The sequence below is a fragment of the Pristiophorus japonicus genome, chromosome 8 (assembly GCF_044704955.1).
Source record: "Pristiophorus japonicus isolate sPriJap1 chromosome 8, sPriJap1.hap1, whole genome shotgun sequence".
NCBI lineage: Eukaryota > Metazoa > Chordata > Chondrichthyes > Pristiophoridae > Pristiophorus > Pristiophorus japonicus.
Window position 1 is genome coordinate 20,448,139 of NC_091984.1, and position 22,026 is coordinate 20,470,164.

The window sequence follows — 22,026 nt, forward strand, 5'->3', positions numbered from 1 at the left end:
TTCATTAATGAAGAGATGTATTCTATGCTCCCTGAAGGCACCATTCCCATACTGGTTTCTTGGGAAATAAAGATTATTTTATTTAAATAAAGTTCTCCTGGAATATATAAAACAGGGTTAAGGATTTGGCACTGCGAGTACTTCTTCAATCTTTTAAAGTACAGGTTTGGTTTACAATATATGTAGTTACATTTATAATCAGTCGTCACAAGTAAAGATCTGCACAATACTTTACCTGTAAACATAACCAAATAGAAACTTCGTTAAAACTAGTAGATACTACTTTGCATAACTAAATAAAAATGAGAAAAATCTGTGTATGGATGAAGTAAATAAAAGGCATGTGTTTACACGTACATTACTGATATTGGTCTCAATTTTCCCCAAAGCTGTATTTTGGCATACTTGAAGAATTACGCCAGTTTTTTGGGGGCCCAAGTATGCCCCAAAAAATCATTTAAATTTCCCCGTTTGAATTCTTTATTTTAGTGCCGCCTAGCCTGTCCTTTAGTTTTGGGGGTGGAATTTAAGATCTGCGCCATAAAGATCGGGTTGCCACAGTAACCAGGGACACGCTGAGGCTGGAAAGTGAAACATACAGCCAGCTCTCAGCAACCTGCACAAGCACATTGCAGCAACTTACCTCCATTAAATTATTAAAGTGTAATGACAAAAGTCTAACTTCCCGTCCCAGTGCCGGTACCCACTCCTATCCCTGGCCGAATGGCTTCCTGGTGCCGGTCCCCACTCCTATCCCAGGCCGAATGGCCTCCTGGTTCCCGTTCCTATCCCAGGCCGAATGGCTGCCCCCTCCCAGTCCTTGCTCCTATCCCAGGCCAAATGGCCTCCCAGTCCCCGATCCTATCCCTGACTGAATGGCCACCCCCTCCCGGTCCCCATTTCTATTCCAGTTCAAATGGCCTCCCGGTCCCCGTTCCTAACCCTGGACGAATGGCCTCCCGGTGCCAGTCCCTGCTCCTATCCCAGGCTGAATGGCCTCCCGGTCCCCGCTCCTATCCCAGGCTGAATGGCCTCCCGGTCTCCACTCCTATTCGAGGCCGAAACGGCCTCCTCCCTCCCAGTACCCGCTCTTAACTATGCCCGAAAAGCTTCCCTCCACCTCTCTCCCACTCTCTCACCTCTCTGCTGCTGCTGTCCAGGCCCTGGAACTACATCTGTTGCGCTGATTTACTTACCTGTGCCGATTTTCTTAACTCACCAGAAGGTTTTTCCACAGAGGGCCACATATGCCGTCCTAAGAAAAATTGGAGTAAATCGGAGCTGGCCAAACTTGCTGAAATGGCCAGAATTGGCACAGGTGGCAAAAAAAAACTAACCGAAAAAAAATCGTAACTAACTGAGTTATGCTGGCAGAAACTTGTATTTTTTAACTTGGGCCAAAAAAAGCAGCGTGCTCAAAAAAACCGGCAAATGACTGGGGAAAATTGAGCCCTTTATTTGGTTAGTTGGAATACAGGAGCTACAGACATAGCAACAATTTTGGTGGCTGCCTCAAAGCTTTATAGGATGGAGCTGGTCCATGTTTCTTTGTCGCTGTAAACATGATATTAGTTAGATTGCATTAGAAACTCTACTGGGAAAGTAGGAACATAAGACCATAGGAATGGTATAAGTGTAAATTTAGAAAATATCAAGTACTTCTCAGAACTATTAAAGGTTACTCTCAAAGCAATATTGAAAACAGCTTTGCCTCAAATTGAACACTGAAATAACCAATAAATGTTTCCCATTACTGCAGATATGGTGTGAAAAAGAAACCCATCTATGTAAATGTAATTCGAGATCCAATTGAGCGACTGGTATCATACTACTATTTTCTGCGCTTTGGTGATGACTACAGGCCTGGACTAAAGAGAAGAAAACAGGGAGATAAAAAGGTAAAATAATTTACAGCAGAGTAGGTAATATACACAGAGCACAATAGTAGTTGGACTGTTATTTAAAAAAATAAAGATAACATTAAGGAATGCTGCAGCTACTCCAACTTTTTTTGACGTTTGATTCCAAGGGCTGTTTTAATTTGCTCATTTAGTTGGCTGAAAATGGATAACACTCTTCTGGAAGTAATATCTTTGTGCGGGGAGGGCAAACTTAACACTGTCCAACTTTCTGTCTGGTTGTTGCCAAGATAACATTGATGTTCATCTTGGAAAGTGCTTCTATATTGTTTCAATGAGCTGTATAGAATGGAAATAATTTCTTTACATTTTAACACAGATGGCATTAATCATGTAACTGGTTATGATTACACATAAAGGTGATTACAGAGTAATCTTTCCATCATCTGTTTCATACAACTGTCTATCACAGCTTGCTGTAATTTCCCCACTAAACAGTATTCATAACTCAGGAATTCTGAGGTGGGATATCCAAGGATGAAGACTTTGTTAATTTAATACTTTGATCACATTTGTTTCTCCTTTTGAGTATTGCTACAAATTAAGTACATTAAATTCAGATTTGCCCAATAGCTGTGATTTTATCCCGTGAGCAGCTGAGTCATGTAGACTAGAAGGTTCTAAACTCACTCTGCCTTCTTGGAGTTAACTCATCTCAGCTAGGGCAGCAGCAGAGATGCTACTGTTTGCCTCCGGGCACTGAGTTACAGATGAGAAAACGTGCCGCGGTAACCCTCCCCTACAGGAATTTTGTGGGTGAATGTTGGTTGAGGACAGGATTAGGTTCAGCTGTGATTCCCACCCAAGTCAAATAGCCCACTGATGCTTATTCGTAAAGCTTAGACGTGAATGCTGGTATTAGTGCACTCATGGTATCAATTGCCAGAAAGGGGGAAAAAAACAGCTTTCATTTATATAGTGCCTGTCATAACCTCAGGACGTGCCAAAATGCTTCACTGTCAATTAAATATTTTTGAAGTGTTGTCATGTAGGGAAACGCTGGTCGGGACCGCCAGGCAGCTCCCAGGCCGTCGTTCACTGTTCCTTTTAAGGCCCTGACCTGCCCCTGATGTTCCCACGCAGGTCGGGGCCTTAAAAGGAGCAGCAAGCGGCAGCCTGGGAGCTGCTTGGCAGCCCCAACCTGTGTGGGAACATCTCCGGCAGGTCGGGGCCTTAAAAAGGAGCGGCGGCTTGAGAGCAACATGGTGGCATACGTACAGGGAGCAACGTGAGCTAATGCAGGAGGACGACGGCAGTGAAGAGGACGACTGGGTTGGACGTCACCATAACCCAGGTCGGTGATTGGAGTGTGGGCAGGTACAGCAGGAGCGGCGAATTCGGGGCCCAGAAGAGGCATGGGCTCGGGCAGCAGGTGCCAGCCCACACTGCGATATGTGTTCGCACTAGGTCTGTGCTGCAGAGCTAGTCTCCAGTCGTCTTGGTTAACCCTTGCCACTGGACCAAGACAGAGCTCTGTCAAGCCTGTGTGGTGGCTGGTGTGCAATGGCCACCACATGTTTTTTTTAAAATCCACATACAGGCAACTTCCACACTTCAATATGCAGTTCTGGGCCTGAAACATCTGTGAAATCATTGAACACATCCCTTTTTGGCGTGGAAGCAAGTCATCCTCGATTCGAGGGACTACTTAAGAAGAAGGTGGAGGAGGGAAACATGGCCGCCTATTTGCACACAGCCAGGTATAATAAACTGTAATGATATAATGACCATATGATCTGTTTTGGCGGTGATGGTTGAATGATATTTGTTGGCTTAGACACCAGGAGAACTCCCCCAGTGTTTATATCGGGCCACAGGATCTTTTATATCCACAGGCAGACAGGACTTTGGTTTAACTTCATATCCAAAGGATGGCGCTTCCAACAGCACTCCGCTCCCTCAGTACGACACTGAATTGTCAGCTGAGATTATGTGCTCAAGTTTCTGGACTGGGGCTTGAACCCATGACCATCACATTTTGAGGCAAGAGTACTGCTCCTGAACCAAGGCTGACACTTAGTCTAGAGTCTCCAGGAAAGGAGGGAGAAAATTTGTGGCGAAAAACAAATAAAAAAAAAAAAAAACTTGAATCAATTCACCCTTATAATTCTTGTTGGACCTAAAGTATTACTCTGTTCCACAAATGTCAGACGTATAACTGCAAATTGTAAATGGAGAATAACGTCACTAGAAGTGAGTGATCAACGGGGGATGGGAGGGGGTCACATGACAGCTAATCACAGGGGCAAAGCACAAGTTGTTTATAATGGAGTTGAACCTCAAGATGAGACTGCAGACTGGTGCTCCCACCCTTTTATTGATCTGTGTGCTACATTTCTTTGCTGTGTAGTATTTGCAAGAGCTTATGATCACAAGCATGAATTACTGAAGGTTTGGAGAACTTGTGACTGGTTAGAGGAACATTTTTTTACTATGTTGTATATTGTTTTAATTCTTCCTTCAGCTGGATACATTATATTAAAAGACCCAAAAGTTAAAAGTAAATCATGAGGTTGTGATCTTGTAATTACCTGGCTTATTAATCAATATTCTCGATAACTGGACACAATTCACTATAAAACTAATTGCCAATGAGGGAAAAAAGATAGATATGTTTGAATGCTTTAGATTTATTTTCCCATGCACTTTTGCTGTTGCTTTTTTCCCCCCCTCCCTCAATCATCTCATTGCACCTCATTCCAAGCTGAGCGCACAAATCAGGTAACCTGTTCCTAGGGATCTGCCTGTGATACTCTCGGGGGGGTAAATTGCCCTCCGTCCGTTTGGGGCAGATAATTCGAATTATCGCCAGGCGGGAGTTGGAAGGAAGAGGCAGAAAATTTGTCTACTTAACTGCGATACGGCCTCCCAACGCTTTGGAGCGCTGTTTGATGCTGTGTTGGGGCGGGTTTGGAGCGGGGTGGTGGCGATGATGTCAGCTCAATGCAGACATGTCACGCTAGCGCGTAGCAACGTCACTCTCCTTCAGTTAAAGGGGAGGGAAGCTGCGAGGCCTCTGTGGCGCCTATTGGGCCAGCATGGAAGGGTTCAGCCGGGGCAATTGCGGATGAGTCGCACCCTCCACCTGTCACCGGTCAGTAAGGACATTGCCGCTCTTGGAGGTGGTAACGGGCCTTAAAAAAGGGGGCAATTTTAGCCACTCCAACTAGCCACTAGAAAGAGAGAAGAGTATATAAATTTTGATGAGCTTACACTGTTCAGTGGTGCAGCCATTGTATCGTCTTTGATGCAAAGACGCAGGGTACGTCTCAAACAATGTTCTGCACAAGCAAATTAGAATCACTTGTCTTGAGAAGTCATGTTGCCAGTGTTTTCTCTGCCACCTCCAATTTTTTTGTAGGTCAAACCAAAGATTTATGCCGGTCCATACAACTATATGTATTTCATGCGAAAATAAAATTATAGAATGCTTACAGCACAGAAGGAGGCTATTCGGCTCATCGAGCCCATGCCGGCTCTCCAAGAGCACTTCAGCTCATCCCACACCCCCGCCCTTTTCCCGAAGCTCTGCATTTTTTTTTTCCTTCAGGTTCTTAGCCAATTCCTTTTTGAAAGCCACAATTGAATCTACCTCCACCACCCTTTCAGACATTCCATTCCAGATCCTAACCACTCACTGCGCAAAAAAGATTTTCCTCATGTCACCTTTGGTTCTTCTGCCAATCACCTTAAATCATTGGGTCTGAATTCAGGCCGCGTACAAAGTGCGCACGCGCCTGTAGAGGCCCCACAGGTTCTGCATTTAGTTATCACCATAGAAATTTACAGCACAGAAGGCGGCCATTTTGCTCACCGTGTCCGCACCGGCCAACAAAGAGCTATCCAGCCTAATCCCACTTTTCAGCTCTTGGTCCGTAGCCTTGTAGGTTACGGCACTTCAAGTGCATATCCAAGTACTTTTTAAATGTGGTGAGGGTTTCTGCCTCTACCACTCTTTCAGGCAGTGAGTTCCAGACCCCCACCACCCTCTTGGTGAAAATATTTCCCCTCAAATCCCTTCTAAACCACCTACCGATTACTTTAAATCTATGCCCCCTGGTTGTTGTCCCCTCTGCTAAGGAAAATAGGTCCTTCCTATCCACACTCTCTAGGCCCCTCATAATTTTATCCACCTCAATTAGGTCTCCCCTCAACCTCCTCTGTTCCAAAGAAAACAAACCCAGCCTCTCCAATCTTTCCTCATGGCTAAAATTCTCCAGTCCAAGCAACATCCTCTTAAATCTCCTCTGTACCCTCTCTAATGCAATTGCATCTTTCCTGTAATGTAGTGACCAAAACTGCACCCAGTACTCCAACAGTGGCCTAACTAGTGTTTTATACAGTTCAAGCATAATCTCCCTGCTCTTGCCTTTATTAGCCGAGGCATAGAATACAAGTATTCCGTATGCCTTCTTAACCACCTTATCTATCTGGTCTGCTACCTTCAGGGATCTGTGGACATGCATTCCAAGGTCCCTTTGTTCCTCTACACTTCTCGGTATCCTACCATTTCATGTGTATTCCGTTGCCTTGCCTGTTAGCCCTCCCCAAATGCAGTACCTCACACTTCTCCAGATTGAATTCCATTTGCCACTGTTCTGATCACCTGACCAGTTCATTGATATCTTCCTGCAGTCTACAGATTTCTTCTTCATTATCAGCCACAGTCAAGTTGCAAACCTCTTAATTATACCCCCTACATTCAAGTCTAAATCATTGATATATACCACAGAAAGCAAGGGATCTAGTACTGAGCCCAGTGGAAACTGCCTTCTAGTTACAAAAACACCCATCAACCATTACCCTTTGCTGCTTGTTTCTGAGCCAATTTTGGATCCAACTTGCCACTTTTCCTTGGATCCTATGGGCTTTTACTTTCATGACCAGTCTGCCATGTGGGGCCTTATCAAAAGCTTTGCTAAAATCCATGTACACTACATCAAACGCACTACCCTCATCGACTTTCATGATGACCGCCTCAAAAAATTCAATCGAGTTAGTCCAACACAACCTTCCTTTAACAAATCCATGCTGACTGTCCTTGATTAATCTGTGTCTTGCTAAATGAAGATTTATCCTGTGCCTCATAGTTTTTTCCAATAATTTTCCCGCCACTGAGGTTCGGCTGACTGGCCTGAAATTACACGGTCTATCCTTTTCTCCCTTTTTAAACAAAGGTACAACGTTACGGTACCACACCTGAAGCCAGAGAGGATTCTTAACAGCTTGGGATACATTTCATCTGGGACTGGGGATTTATCAACTTTCAAAGCTGCTAAACCCCTTAATACTTCCACCTGCCCAGCTTTATTCCCTAAAACTAATTCCAGAACCGCCCCCTTCTTTGTTGGGCATGCTACATACTGGCTATAAAGGTTCTCCTGAATGCATTTTAGGAATTCTGCACCCTCTATACCTTTTACATTAATTCTATCCCAGTGAATATTAGGGTAGTAGAAATCCCCTATTATTACTGCCCTATAGTTTTTGCACTTCTCAGAAATTTGTCTACCTATTTACTCTTCAATCTCTCTCTGACTGACTGGGGGTCTTATAGTATACCCCTTTTTTGTTCTTTATGGCCTCATTTGATGATCCTTCTTACATATCATCCTTCCTTACAGCTGTAATTATTTCTTTAATTAATATTGTGACCTCCCCTCTTTTTTATCCCCCTCTCTATCCCGTCTGTAAACCCTGTAACCAGGAATGTTGAGCTGCCCTTCTTTCAGCCATGTCTCAGTATTAACTATAATATCATACTCCCAAATGTCTTATCTGTGCTCTCGGCTCATCTGCCTTATTTACTTAGACTCCTTGCATTGAAGTATATACCATTTAGTACTGCCAAATTCCCTTGTTGTCTATTTTCTAGCCTTTGTTTCCTCTGCCTTCCAAATTCACTTTCTAATTTTCTGCTTTCCAATTTCCGGATTAGGCATGCGCCTAAACCTGGAACTTTCGATCTGTCAAGAATTCTCTTGACTGACCCACCACATCCGAAGGAAAAGGGCCTCTGTGGGCGGAGAGTTGAGCTATTTGCCAACTCCTGCCCAGCGAATACCATTCAAAATTTTTACGCCCGGTAAAAGCAGGCGTAAAGGCCTGCTTTTACCAGCATAAGTTTTTAAAAAATAGAAAAATAAAATGTTATCACTCATATTTATATATTAAAAACACTTCCATTAAGGTAAGTTCCTTTTTAGCCAAGTTCAAATATATATAAAAAAAAGTTCAAGTGATTAAATTTTTGTAGAAAATATTTATAAAATATGTATAAAATTACATTTTAATTAATTTTAAATATGTCATGTTTTTAAAAATGTATTTAATGTGTTTGTGTTTTTGGGGTATTCCCATTCATACTTATGGCAGCTCCGTAGAAACGGAACTCACCAACAGTATGGGCTCAATTTTCCCCAGTGCCATTTTGTGGCGCATTTCAAGAGTTAAGTCTGTTTATTTTTATCCCCGACTACTCCACAAAAAAAAGTTTCCCCATTCTAATTTTTTTAATTGGTGCCGCGCAGCTTGTCCTTTAACCGGTGGGGTGGAGCCTAATGTCTGCGCTGAACAAAGGACGTCTCCCCTTCTGCGCATATACAAAAAATGAAATTACGTTTTTTTACGTAAATGCTGTGGGCGCGCATGCCCAGTACACCTCCCGGTCTGCATTTGTCCATTTTTGAAGAGCCAGTTGTGTGTGAGAACTGTGTGAGAATTTTAATTCTCAGTGGAAAAATCGGAGTTGCTGTATGAAACGCGGCTCAAGGACCAAGAATTTCTCACGAGGAAGTGGAGGCACTAGTTACTGTAATTGAGATCAGATATCACGAGCAGGACACCAGCAGAGGTCACAAAAGTTTCACCAAAAGAAAAGAAGAAACACTGGAACCAACTTGCAGAAGATTACTGTGCAATGGTGACCACCCCGAGGTCTGGAGGCCAGTGCAAAAAGAAGTGGCAGGACCTTGGTCAAGTAGTTAGTGTAAGTAATAATTTCATTTATTTGCTGGACTTGCATTGTAAATGTGACCATCTGTATGTCCCACCCAGCAGAAAGGCATCCTCTCTTTAAAAAGTTATATTTTCATCTTTGCAGAGGAAGGTGGCACACAACAAAAAAGAGAGAACTCTAACGGGGTGGGGGGTGGGGGGGAAGACCTAGCAAATCTGCACCCACTGACACACTTGGAAGACAGGGTCACTGCTTTGATGGGTCCTGCCTGAAGAAAAGCAGCCACCACTGCACAAGCTGGGCCCACGCTCAAGGGAGAGGATAAGTCCTGCAAATTCCACATTCTGGCTTTGCTAAATGTTAAGTACTGCGCGGGCTAGCCATGCTTCGGTTCATGGGGATATCTCCGTCAGTTATGCTTTGGTAGATGCAATGTGTTATCATTTATCGTGGTCCTTCAAATCAGCCTGCTGCCTGCGCTGTGTGAGCCTACTCATGCACCCACCCTGCCCCCTCCTCTGCTGCTAACCATTTGTCTTCTGTTATCTTTTGCAGAACTTGAGGCCAACCCTGATGAGGCTGAAGCCGATGCAGAAGATGATTCAGACGAGGACGAGCCTGAAGAGGAGAACATCTTCCAATCCCACCTTCCAGACCAAGAGCATGGGGGGAGGAGGAGTACTCATTATGGAGGTGGTGCAGGTGCCGCTCATTGAGGTGCCAGCTCCTTTCCTGAGTGGTACGAGTGTTGGGACATTCCATGGTTTCACACAGTCCAAGGCTGCATGTCCCAGTGGGATGCAGTGAGCCACACCCAGGGGGAGGAGGGGAAGGAGAGCTCGACAGCGCTCCCCTGAGGTGCAGGATCTAACAGATGTGGTTCAGATGATGGCAATGAGTGCGGAGAGCATTGACCTTACCCGATTACTCCTGGACACCATCGGTGGGCTGGGTGATGAGGTATCGGGACTGTTGGGAGAAGTAACAACACTCTTATGAGAAATAAGAACACTGTCTGGGAACACGAAGGAGGGAATGTCTGAGGTAGCTGCTGCAATAAGGGAACACCCTGTGGCCATTGATGGAATCAACTGCAATCCCCAGACCAGCCTCTGAAGCGGCCCAAGCCGGGCTTTCCACATTGCCGCCTGCCCACGCCCCCCCCCCACCATCAAGAAGTGCGCATTACCAGAGATGCTCGAAAGAATAAGCTTGGTACCAACCCGAGGAATGCTGTGCCACTGCCTGTGGGCAGGGGTAGAATCACCAAGACCAAGCACAGCGGGCAGCCTTGGAATAAGGTGGAGGAGAGGAGGTTGCAGCCTTTCTTTGCTGTTGCTGTTATTATTGTTGCTGTTGTAACTGTTCTCAACTTAAAAGTTTTTTGTAAGTGATGTAAATTTACAAGTTTGTAAGTGACCTTAACTGAAAACTTTAAAGTTTGATACAAGAATATTTTTAGTTAAGTTAAGTACAAACAAGTGTTAAACTTTTGAATAAAATATATTTTAAATTATAACTGAATCATTTCCATTATTAACACAACTTTTTGAACTAAAGAAGAATCATTTCCATTATTTGTTCCATTAACACAACGCAACATTACAGAACAAGTCCAAAAAGTAAACATTTGGAATAGTTGCCGCTCAGCCTTCAGGCAGCAAAGTGTTCACGGATGAGCTGCTGGCGCAAGGCTCGAGCAATCGTTAAAGGGGCACGACAGCCCGCCCTCCTCCGCCGTCGTGCTCCGGGTTCGGGTAGTTGCATCATCTCCTCCTCCTCGTTATCTGCATCTTCCTTCTCATCAGCCACTCTCACCTCAGGTGGGTCTTCTTACTACCAGCTGCTGCTGCCTAAGTTGTGCAGCATGTAGCACACACCAGTGAACTGACCGACAATCTCAGGGAAGTATTGCAAGTAGCCTCCGGAATGGTCCAAGCATCGGAACCGCTGCTTCTGCCCTTCTGGCTGCTGCTGAAACATGGCAGTTATAGCGCTCTCGCGTAGGATGAACGCATCATGGGTGCTCCCAGGGTATCTCGCATCAAATGCCATGATGTGATGCATGTCGCCATAGATGAGCTGCACATTCACGGAGTGGAAGGCTTTCCTGTTCCTGTACATCTCGGAATCCTCCAAAGGTGCTCACAAGGCAATGTGGGTACAATCAATGCAGCCCTGTACCTTTGGGAAGCCAGCAGTCCTGGAGAAACCCACAGCCCTGTCATGCATTGCCTGGGCAGTTATGGGGAACTTTATGTAGTCACTCCTCCAGGCATATAGTGCAACCGTCAGCTGCTGAATGCAGACATGTGTTGCATGTAGAAAAGTGGCGCGCACACCCCCAGTTGTGGCCTGGAATGATCCAGATGCATAAAATGAAAGTGCAGCTGTATGTAACCTTCACTTCATCTGACAAAGCAGACCTCCTAATGCTTCTAGGGTGCTTTTATTAACTCTCAGATCTTGGTTACAACTTCTTTGCGGAAATGCAGCCTTCTCTCACTCAGGTGCAGGTACGGACGCCTGTCTCGATATACCCGATGTGGGTAAGGCCTCCTGCACATTCTACATGCTCTGAGGTTCCTCAGGTATTGCTGCCTAATCAATCTTCTCTGCAGCACAATCATGCAGAAGCCTTGCACAAGGTATGGATTTGTCAATATTGTCTCTCTAATTTATTTGTAGCTTTGCAAGAAGCTCACAACAGCAGGAAAAAAGACAGCACTTACACCTTCTTTCCTCTCTCTCCCCACGGTCGACGCCCTAGTCTGGGCCACACGCTGATCTGTGCATGCGCAATAGGCTTGCTTAGAATGCCTATTGAATGCCTTAGAATGCGCAATAGGCATTCAATAAAGAAACAAAGTCGAATGCAATTCTTTAATTTTTGATTTTTTTTCAAAGTACCATCCCAACTCCTCACCGGGCTCGAGGGCCAGCCAGCAGGATCGGTCACTCGCCTGGACACGGACTTGGTGTCCATCCCCCACCCCCCGGGCTTCTTTTGAAGCTGCTGTATAGTCGAAGGGTTCGCATCCCTTCAGTTCGGCTTCCACCCCACTCCCTGGCTTCTTTTGAAGTCGAGCCCGTGTGTCCGGGCGAGGGAGTGATTTTGCCGGCCGGCTCTCAAGCCCGGTGAGGAGACGTTCGGTGGTGGCGTGGTACTTTGAAATAAATCAAAAATTAAAGAATTGCATTAGACTTCCATTTTTTCCCTTTTGACTTTGAAAAAATTAAGCTTCATGATGCATATTATTTGCCTTCTTGACTCCCTCCAAAACTTTGCCTAAAAACAATGGCGTGTTTCTGCATCGATTTACTAATGTGCGCTGTTTTTTCTTAAGTGCCCAGAAGGTTTTTTGGGAATGGTCACATACGCCATCCTAGGAAAAATGTAAGTTGGCCAAACTTACTTAAATGTGAAAAACTGGCGCAGACATCAGGTTACGCCCCCGAAGGGCCAAATGGTCTACTCCTGCACCTATTTTCTATTTTCTATGTTTCTATGACACACAAAAATACTAACCTAAAAAAATCATAACTAACTGAGTTAAGCTGGCGCAGAAACTGTGGGGAAACTGGGAGATTTTAATTTACGCCAAAAAAAGCACACCAAAACAACGGCGCAGATAACTGAGGAAAATTGAGCCCTATGAATGGGAATACCCTCATTTTGCTAGGTCAGGCTGGCCCACGTGATCCCAGCAACGCATACGAACCCCATACGCTTCTGGAACACGTCATCCAAGCAGGCCTATGCATAGAGGCCCCGGACCAGAAATCTCCGAATCTCTGGGACCCCCGGGTACTTTCGGAGAAATTTTTACGGTCTGAGGCATCCGCCCACGGGAAGCCTCCGACTGCGAATTCTGGTCCTGTGTCCTCTGGTTCTCAACCCTTCCGCCAATGGGAACAGTTTCTCTCTCTATCTACTCTGTCTAGACCCCTCACGATTTTGAACATTGCTATCACATCTCCTCTCAACCTTCTCTGCTCTAAGGAGAACAACCCCTGCTTATCCAGTCTACGCACGTAACTGAAGTCTCTCATTCCTCGAACCATTTTCTGCACCCTCTCCAAAGCCTTCCCATCCTTCCTAAAGTGCAGTACCCTGAATTGGACTCACTATTCCAGTTGAGGCCAGACCAGTGTTTTATAAAGGTTCATCATAACTTCCTTGCTTTTGTACTCGCGCTTCTATTTATGAAGCCCAGGATCCTGTATTTTTTATTAACCACTTTCTCAACCTGCCCTGCCACCTTCAACCATTTGTGGATATATACCCCCATGTCTCTCTGTTCCTGCATCCCGTTTAGAATTGTACCCTTTATTTTATATTGCCTCTCAATCTTCCTTCCAAAGTGTATCACTTCCCACTTTTCTGTGTTAAATTTCATCTGCCACGTGTCTGTGCTTTCCATGAGTCTGTCTATGTTCTCTTGAAGTTTATCACTATCCTCCTCACTGTTCACTATACTTCCAAGTTTTGTTTCACCTCATTTGGGTGAACTCCTTACTAAATCAAGGTTAACAAACTAGAGTTGCGCTTTCTTGTTTCGTTCTCTGGCAGGCCCAGATCTACCAGAGAAGTTCTGAGCTCCCTCTACTCACCTCAGGGGCCAGTATGCAAAAGGTTCCTTGTGAAAGCTATCTCTAAGATAGCTATCAATAGTAATTAGCGTGCTTTCACTGAACATCGTTGTCCTCATCCAGCCCATCAGGATGATCAGCACTTTAGTGCTCCAGAGCTCTCAACAAGTCTATAAACTATTCCAGTTTTTACTTTGGTATACTTCTATTTAAGGAGGTTGAATGAATAAGGAAGCGTGTTAATTACCTATTAGGCATGGTCTTCATTCCAGAATTAAATTCAACTTTTACATTCAAGACTCTCATATCGATAATAGTAATCTTAAAGCAAAAATCAACAATCTATTTTCTATCTATTTTCTTTCTGCTGGTAAACTGGTAATTTGGTGAATACACACTGCTTCACCAACTCATTTTTATTGGGTTTAATCTAATAAAATTATCCAGCACAGCTGGTGTTGTAGTATTGAAGCAGTGACAGATTAATGAAACCTTTTCAATCAGTTTCACTTCATTTATTTTTCTTAAATTTATGGAAAAATTGGAATGTTGTGCCAAATAAGACTTAAGGCACCGTAAGCATTTGTTGCAGTGGTTTGGTTGATGTGTGGTTTGTTGCAGCATATTCAAAATTAATTGTGTTAAAGAGCATGTAGTCTTAAGATTGCAAAACTGACTTTGACGACATGAGGTTTCTGAAGCATTGGTTTGAAAGTCTGAATTGACTGGCAGCACTTATTTCTGCTTGTACTGATTTACTGTTGGCTTGCAGCAATCTCTCTTCTTTCTCACCCCCCTCGCCCCCGCCCCCCACTCCAGACATTTGATGAATGTGTTGCAGCTGGTGGGTCAGACTGTGCTCCAGAGAAACTTTGGCTTCAGATTCCTTTCTTTTGTGGCCACAGCTCAGAATGTTGGTAGGTACAATGGAAAAATTAAAGTAGTTCATAAAAGTTAGTAATGAATGTTAATTATCTTTCCTTAATAAAATATCTACTTGCTGTATATTGTATGTTTTATTTGGCAGATCATGCCAATAATTCTTCTGTTCGGTGCAAGATTCAAGGACTGTGGGGCACAGTTTAATGTGGAAAGGAAATAGGAAATATAGGCAAAAACATTTTTTAAAAAGAGAATGATGGAATTATGGAACAAATTATTAGCAAGGATGGTGGAACAGAAAGTCACGTGCAATTTTAAAAGAAGGACTGGTGAATTTGTGTTGGAAAGTGAGTACAGAATCACAGTAAGGACCCTGATGGGAAGCTTGCAAGGGTAGGCTAGCAGGAACAATGACCTCCTCCTGCCCAAAAGGTTAATAAAAGGCTTGTATTTCATGACCACCGTACGTCTCAAAGTGCTTTACAGCCAATGATGTACTTTTGGAGTTGTAATGTGGGAAACGCGGCAGCCAACTTCCGCACAGTAAACTCCCACGTAAAACAATGTGATGATGACCAGATAATCTGTTTTTTGTTATGTTGATAGAGGGGAAAATATTGACCAGCATATCGGGGATAACTCCCCTGCTCTTCTTTGAAATAGTGCCATGGGATCTTTCGCATCCACCTGAGAGGGCAGACGGGGCCTCGGTTTAATGTCTCATCCAAAAGACGGCACCTCCGACAGTGCAGCACTCTCTCTGCACAGCACTGGAGTGTCAGCCTAGATTTGTGTGCTCAAGTTCCTGGAGTGGGATTTAAGCACATAAGAAATAGGATCAGGAGTAGGCCACCTGGCCCCTCGAGCCTGCTCTGCCGTTTAATAAGATCATGGCTGATCTGATCATGGACTCAGCTCCACTTCCCTGCCCGCTCCCCATAACCCTTTATTCCCTTATCGCTCAAACATCTGTCTATCTCCACCTTAAATATATTCAATGCTCCAGCCTCCACAGCTCTGGAGCAGAGAATTCCATAGATTTATAACCCTCTGAGAGAAGAAATTCCTTCTCATCTCCGTTTTAAATGAGCGACCCCATATTTGAAGACTATGTCCCCTAGTTTTAGTTTCCCCTATGAGTGGAAATATCATCTTGTCACCTTTTCGAGTCCCCTTATTATCTTATATGTTTCAATAAGATCACCTCTCATTCTTCTGAATTCCAATGTATATAGGCCCAACCTACTCAACCTATCTTCATAAGTCAACCCCTCTAAGGAATCAAATTAGTGAACATTCTCTGAACAGCCTCCAATGCAAGTATATCCTTCCTTAAATACGGAGCCCAAAACTGTATGCAGTACTCCAGGTGTGGCCTTACCAATACCCTGTACAGTTGTAGCAAGACTTCTCTGTTGTTATAGTCTATTCCCCTTGCAATAAAGGCCAACATTCCATTTGCCTTTCTGATTATTTGTACCTGCATACTAACCTTGTGTTTCATGCACAAGGACCCCCGGTCTCTCTCCTGCAGCACTTCGCAATTTTTCTCCATTTAAATTATTCTTTGCTTTTCTATTTTTTCTGCCAAAGTCGTTGAACCCACAACTTTCTGATTCAGAGGTGAGGGTGCTAAACACTGAACCACAGCTGACACTTATTATGTTAGTATAGGTGGAGCGTCCGAAGTTCGGAAACCCCGCCACAGATCGGTCCAGATTCCAGAACATTCCGAATTTTGGAACTCCAGATTCCAGACGCTCAACCTGTATGTTCATTTCTGCCATTAAGATTTGGGTTTTGAATTCAGTCCAGTCTGATAGGTTGAATGACCCTCACTCTAAGCTGCCAGACATAAAATAGGTTTGGCCACTATTGGATACAGGCCCACATCACAAAGCTGTCTGGAGTGATCGTACTTCACTGATCATTGACTTTTTGAAGAGTTGTTAAAATGGACTGTAGCAGTGTGGGATTTCACTTCAGCCAGAAGTTTAGGATATCCAGAATGTCGGTCAGAAGAGGTGCACGGGGGTATTGCAGGCTGGGACTTTTGTGTCAGTGGCTGTTTTGAAATGTCCACATTGAGAGATTTAAAAAAAAAAAATTATATTATGCTGTTAGCCAATAAATCAGCACGTGATAAATTTTTAGTTTGACCAGGTATTGTAAAACTATGATGTAATTAGATGCAACTCCAAAGTACATTCTGATGTAAATTGCATTTTATTTGATCGCACAGGAATTGCAGCTCTCAATGGGATACATGTTAAACATAAATGTGTAGAATATACCTGTGGTTTTCTACTGACCCTTCTAATGACTAGCTGGCTGTGAACAGTACAAAATACAGGCTGCCCAGTGATCAGTAACACCGTTTGCCAGAGTGTCAATGAACTTGGCTGGCTTGAAGGTCCAAGGTTGCAAATAAAGCTGATTGTTTCCCTTGCTGAAAAGAGTGGCACCTGTGACCTACTTCCTAAACACCACTGTTTTTAATAAGATTGTAACACTGACAGCAAAGAAAGAGATTAATTACTTGTCCTATTCTCGTTGCAATTAAAGTGGGTAAGGATCTGCTCAAAACCTGTTTCTGTCTGTAGTTACTCACCATCATTACTCTTTGTCATTCTAGGAATGTTGGAAGCAAATGGGCTTTAGAGCAAGCCAAATACAACCTGGTTAACGAGTATCTCCTCGTCGGGGTAACCGAGGAATTGGAAGACTTTATAATGCTCCTGGAGGCAGCTTTGCCACGCTTCTTTAGAGGAGCAACAGAATTGTACCGTACAGGTCAGTCGGAAAATGACACATACTTGGCAATGTATCGATAGTGCTGGCAGTATTATAATATATCCTGCATTTTAGTTCTAAAATTTAGAAAAACGGCTTTTGATATCAATATCATTCTGAGACCTTGGGTTAGATTTAATTTGCACATTGAGTGTTGCCATAATGATATGGGGCAATTTGGAAGGTTGTGGTATTTTTTTTAATTGATATGAAATGGAGCCATTATTAATAATCAACATTTTATTTCTGAGGCAGTTTTCTCTAGCTGAATTTGACCTGGACCATCCCTGAGAACCCAAGCAATCATGTCGGTTGAAGCAGCTATAACAAAAGTTAATAGATAAAGGTTGTCCACGGGCAGCATGCTGGTGCAGGGTTAATGAGTGGAGATCCACAGGCTTGATGCTCCCACTCCAATGAGTTTACAGTAAGTGGCATCACTGCGAGGAGGTGCTAAGCCAGGGTACAAACCAGCTCCCCTTCTACAGAGGAGGGAAACCAGGGGGGAAACTATCACCATGCTGTTGTGAAGTGCCTCCTCATGGCCGTTCCACATCAGCAGTGGTTATGTTCTCCAAATAGACCAAAGGCAAGTTACAGGTAAAGACCATTCCCATCCATTTTTTTTTTGTAACAGATGTACTCATCTTGGCAACTGTTGTACTCTCATCCACTTTATGTAATATAATCTGAACTAACCCTTAAAATATTCAGAAATGTTTTTCTCCATTTCTATTGCTGTTGAAATATCCCCCGCCAATCTTTTTAAACGGCAGTTGGGAGGGAGGGGAGGGGTCGGCGGAAGGGTGTATAATTGGCCTCAGTGCCCTCAGGCTGTGGGTGTGGGTAAAATGAGCCAGGGTTCCCATTGATCATCACTATTCATTGAGACCGGCTGGAAGTGTATGTGTCAAGTGAGGACAGGATCAGTGTTTATTGTGATGTATCCAGATTTAAACATGTGACAGGTCGCATATCAAGCATGGCCAATTGAGTGAGATGCTGCTAGGCCACTTCCTGTGGATGTTTTTTCCAACATGTGCCACTGCCTTCTCCTGAAAAGGGGGCAAATTCAAAGGGAAAATCGGAAGAGAAGACGTTTTACAAATGCATCCATTTTCTGTCTATAAGGAAACTCACAAAACCTAAATAATATTCCTTCATTAGTAATATTTTCTGCTTCAACTAATCTGTAACAATTCTATTTTTCCAACTGAAGTGAAAGCCACTGTAACCTCCAGAGTTTAGATGCACATTGAAAACAAAACACTTATGCTGTTCTTTGTTTCTGGCTTCCCCCTTCGCATGCAAACAGGAAAGAAATCTCATCTTAGAAAAACAACAGAGAAGAAACTGCCGACTAAAGAAACCATTGCTAGACTGCAGCTGTCTGAGATCTGGAAAATGGAAAACGAGTTCTACGAGTTTGCTCTGGAACAGTTTCAGTTTATTAGAGCTCACGCTGTGAGAGAAAAGGATGGCGAACTTTACCTCCTTAGCCAGAACTTTTTGTATGAAAAAATCTATCCTAAAACAAACTAAGAACAGTTTTCACTATAGTGACCTGAAGAACTGCATCAAAAATGTCTTTCTGCTGAATCGGTTGCAACCTTGAAGAACAGTCCAATGTTTTTTTTCCAATAAAAGCAGAAAAGGAATCTTGGTCTGCAGTTTGTATCAAATCTGCTGTGAGCCACTTTCATCTGTAAAGATTTAAGGGCCAAGAATAATTAGATGTATTAATGGACAAATGAGCAAGCAAATCCATTTACACAAACAGTGCACCACTTGTGTAGATGGCATTCTGTCATTATTACTAATCAGATTGTGGTATGTTTTAGGGATTCCTGTGTCTTGTAAACTTTTACCAGTAGAACTATTTTTACTAGGGTGCTTTCTAAAGTGTTTCAAAGTATTGTAATTTCAGAGTAAGAAAAAAGACAAAATGCTGTACATATTGCACATTTTATGTGTTTGGACCAAAAGGTTACAAAAGAAAGTTTGAAGTATTTATTTTGCACCAGTTTTGTTAACAGGTGGTGTAATTAAAAACATCACATCCAACATGCTGTACATCCTTTTGCTAGGTACTTTGTGTCAATTCAGATTTGTAGACTAAAATTTCGTCTGTTTGTATCATGGTGAATAATATAACAAAGGGAAAACGTGCACTACCGAGTCCTGGAAGTTACAGGGAAGCCATCTTGGAGAATGTGCTGCGTGGTGCTTTTGGCTGCACAGACTTGCAGTTAGAAAGGAACATTTTTAAACAAATAAAGGTGTTTCCCAGTGGAGAGTAATATTCAGAATGTTAATTAATCTTGTCAATGCCTAATTTCTCTTCTGATTGAGGCAGCGTTAGTAGGTTTTCATTGTTATTTCCAATCCCAGTTTAAAAAGTTACTTAGAGTAGTGTGTTGCATTTCTAAATATTTTTTTAATGTGCTTTTCTCGCAAATGAAATGATTTATCCTATCGGCTTGCTATGTTTTCAGTGAGGGCATTGCACTGCTGACTTTTACACAGGAGAAATGTCCTTGTATTCAGTCTTTCAACTGCATGCTACCAATTGAGTCAATCCTTCTCCAACCCCTGCACCTGGTGAGATCTGTGATAGAGGAACCCTTTTGCCGATATTTCACTGGTTCTTCTGTATTTTGTCTTGTCCCTATTGAAAACTTGCAGCCTCCAAGATAAATCAACCTATTTTTTAAAAGCTGCAGCTCATCCTTACTGGGCTGTATTTTTCGCTGGGTGGTAAAGCCATCGGAGGTTGTGAGGGTGAGACATCCACTCACTATCCCAGTCCCGGCGTGAACCAACTCGTTTTTCTCGGTTGGGGTCTATTATATATGCAGAGTGGGCTCTCGGTGATATCGCTGCTCTACAGTGGGAGTTTACCACTGTAAACCAGAAAATCATGTAGTGCAGCAATGGGACACTTACTGCAGCACCAGAAAGAGGAGCAGGAATAATTAAAGGGGACAGAAGCCCCTGAAGATATCATAGAATCTTACTACCCAGACTGAAGTACAATTTCATTAAAATGACCATTAATCAAACCTGTCCCAGCCACATCCTCTCCCTCCTTCACTGGGCTGCAGGCTGAGTTCTTGCTGTGGGTCAGCAGGGAAATTGGTTGGATTCTTTAGCCCCGTTTCATGCCATCATTTAAGTGGCTGGGGAGCTGAGATATGTGATGTGCAGAAAGGCTGGGAATATAAGGCCCAATTTAAGGGCGTGGAATCAGCAGGTGGCCTCCCCACCTCAATTTCCCTCTGCTGCAACAACTTGCCGGAAGAAAATCCGCCCAGTAAATTGCAGGGAAAGAAAAGTATAAGCAAGTGACTTAGATATTCACCTAATCAGCTGGGTAAATGGGTGTAGATTGGGGAACTGGATTATTAGGAGATATTGGGCTGGCATTCAACATCTTTTGGAGGTTGGGGTGGGAGGAAGCAAAATTGTACAGGTGTGACGTCCGAAATCCGGGACCGAGGCCGTTCCGCATTCCGGGTATTTCCAGATTTTGGAAATCTTTGCCTGGGCCGAGGAAGGTAGGGGCGGGGTGGGGGGTCAGTCGGGCTGAGACCGGGGGAGAACACGGTTGGTCGGACAGCCGGAGGTCGAGCCGAGGCTGTGGAAGGTCGGGCGAGGCAAGGTTGGGCGGCCGGAGGTCGAGCCACCGAGGCGGGGGGAGTCCGGAACATTACGGAACATTTTCCCGTTTCCGGACGACCCCATGATCAGCCATGATCATATTGAATGGTGGTGCAGGTTCGAAGGGCTGAATGGCCTACTCCTGCACCTATTTTCTATGTTTCTATTCCGGAACTCCGGATTTTGAACGTCGCACTTGTACTTTCCATACTCCAAAATTCGTGTACTTGAAATACTCTCATTGCTGAGAAGGCTCCCCTGTGCATTCAGCAAAGGGTCACGTGTTGAACTTCATCGTCCTTTTTGTATTATCTCTCTGATGTGGAACTGCTGATGACTTATAAGGAGCTGTAATCCCTGCACACTGACAGCAATGGGGAGGGGTGGGGCATTCAGCATTAACCACTATAAAATAAGTTTCATAAATTTATTGCATATCTGGTTTGGGGGTTCTCAATATTTGGTGTTAGAAGATTTTTAAGCTTTTAGATGTTTGCTGTATATTTAGAGGTGGAGTTAAATTTATGTTTGTGTATGACTGGTGTTATTCCCAGCATTGTTTCGCATCGTGCAAGGAGCATAGTGTTGGCGCTGAAGGCATGAACAGATAAGGTACAGAATGTAAATACTGGGAAAACATGGATTGTGCTCTATATAACTGTTTAAAACACAAGCAGCTGAATAGTGCCTTCCTCATCACAATCCATGTTGTAAAAAGTGTACATTTTGAATTCATTTGTGCATTGTAAACAACACCAATGTCTTGACACTTTGTGTAGAATCTGTTAGAGATGATTGTTCTGTTTTCTCCTTAGTAAGGTTTTTTTTTTGTTTGTAGCTTTTCAGTTTTCCTGATGCAAATGCTCTCCAATAAATAAACCTGTACGAAACATTTGCATTGTAATCTATATGCACTGTAGTCAGAGATGGCTTCCAAAGACAATTTTGAAGAGTATCTACAGAATTGTTTCTTGAACTTCTGTGAAACTATTACAACGAATACACTGTGCTACATGGACTTGCATTTATATAGTGCCTTTCACAACTTCAGCGTGTCCCAAAGTGCTTTATAGCCACTGATTCACTTTTGAAGTATAGTCACAGCAAGGTCCCACAAGCAGCAATGTGATCATGACTGGATTGTCTATTTTAGTGATGATGCGTAGGGGATAAATATTGGCCAGAACTCCCCTGCTCTTTGAAGTAGTGCCATGTGATCTT

General features: G+C 43.5%; 1 protein-coding gene across 2 annotated transcripts in view; it reads left to right on the forward strand.

Annotated features, from left to right (window-relative positions):
• Positions 1 to 20,701, forward strand: part of hs2st1a (heparan sulfate 2-O-sulfotransferase 1a) — a 254,012-nt gene extending 233,311 nt beyond the window's left edge. For both annotated transcript variants that reach the window (XM_070886548.1, XM_070886549.1), the window contains exons 4-7: positions 1,760 to 1,898; positions 14,290 to 14,387; positions 16,988 to 17,145; positions 18,461 to 20,701. In XM_070886548.1, coding sequence (XP_070742649.1) covers positions 1,760 to 1,898; positions 14,290 to 14,387; positions 16,988 to 17,145; positions 18,461 to 18,687 — 622 coding nt within the window. In that variant the 3' untranslated portion in view covers positions 18,688 to 20,701. The remainder of the gene's footprint in view (positions 1 to 1,759; positions 1,899 to 14,289; positions 14,388 to 16,987; positions 17,146 to 18,460) is intronic.
• Positions 20,702 to 22,026: the final 1,325 nt, after the last annotated feature.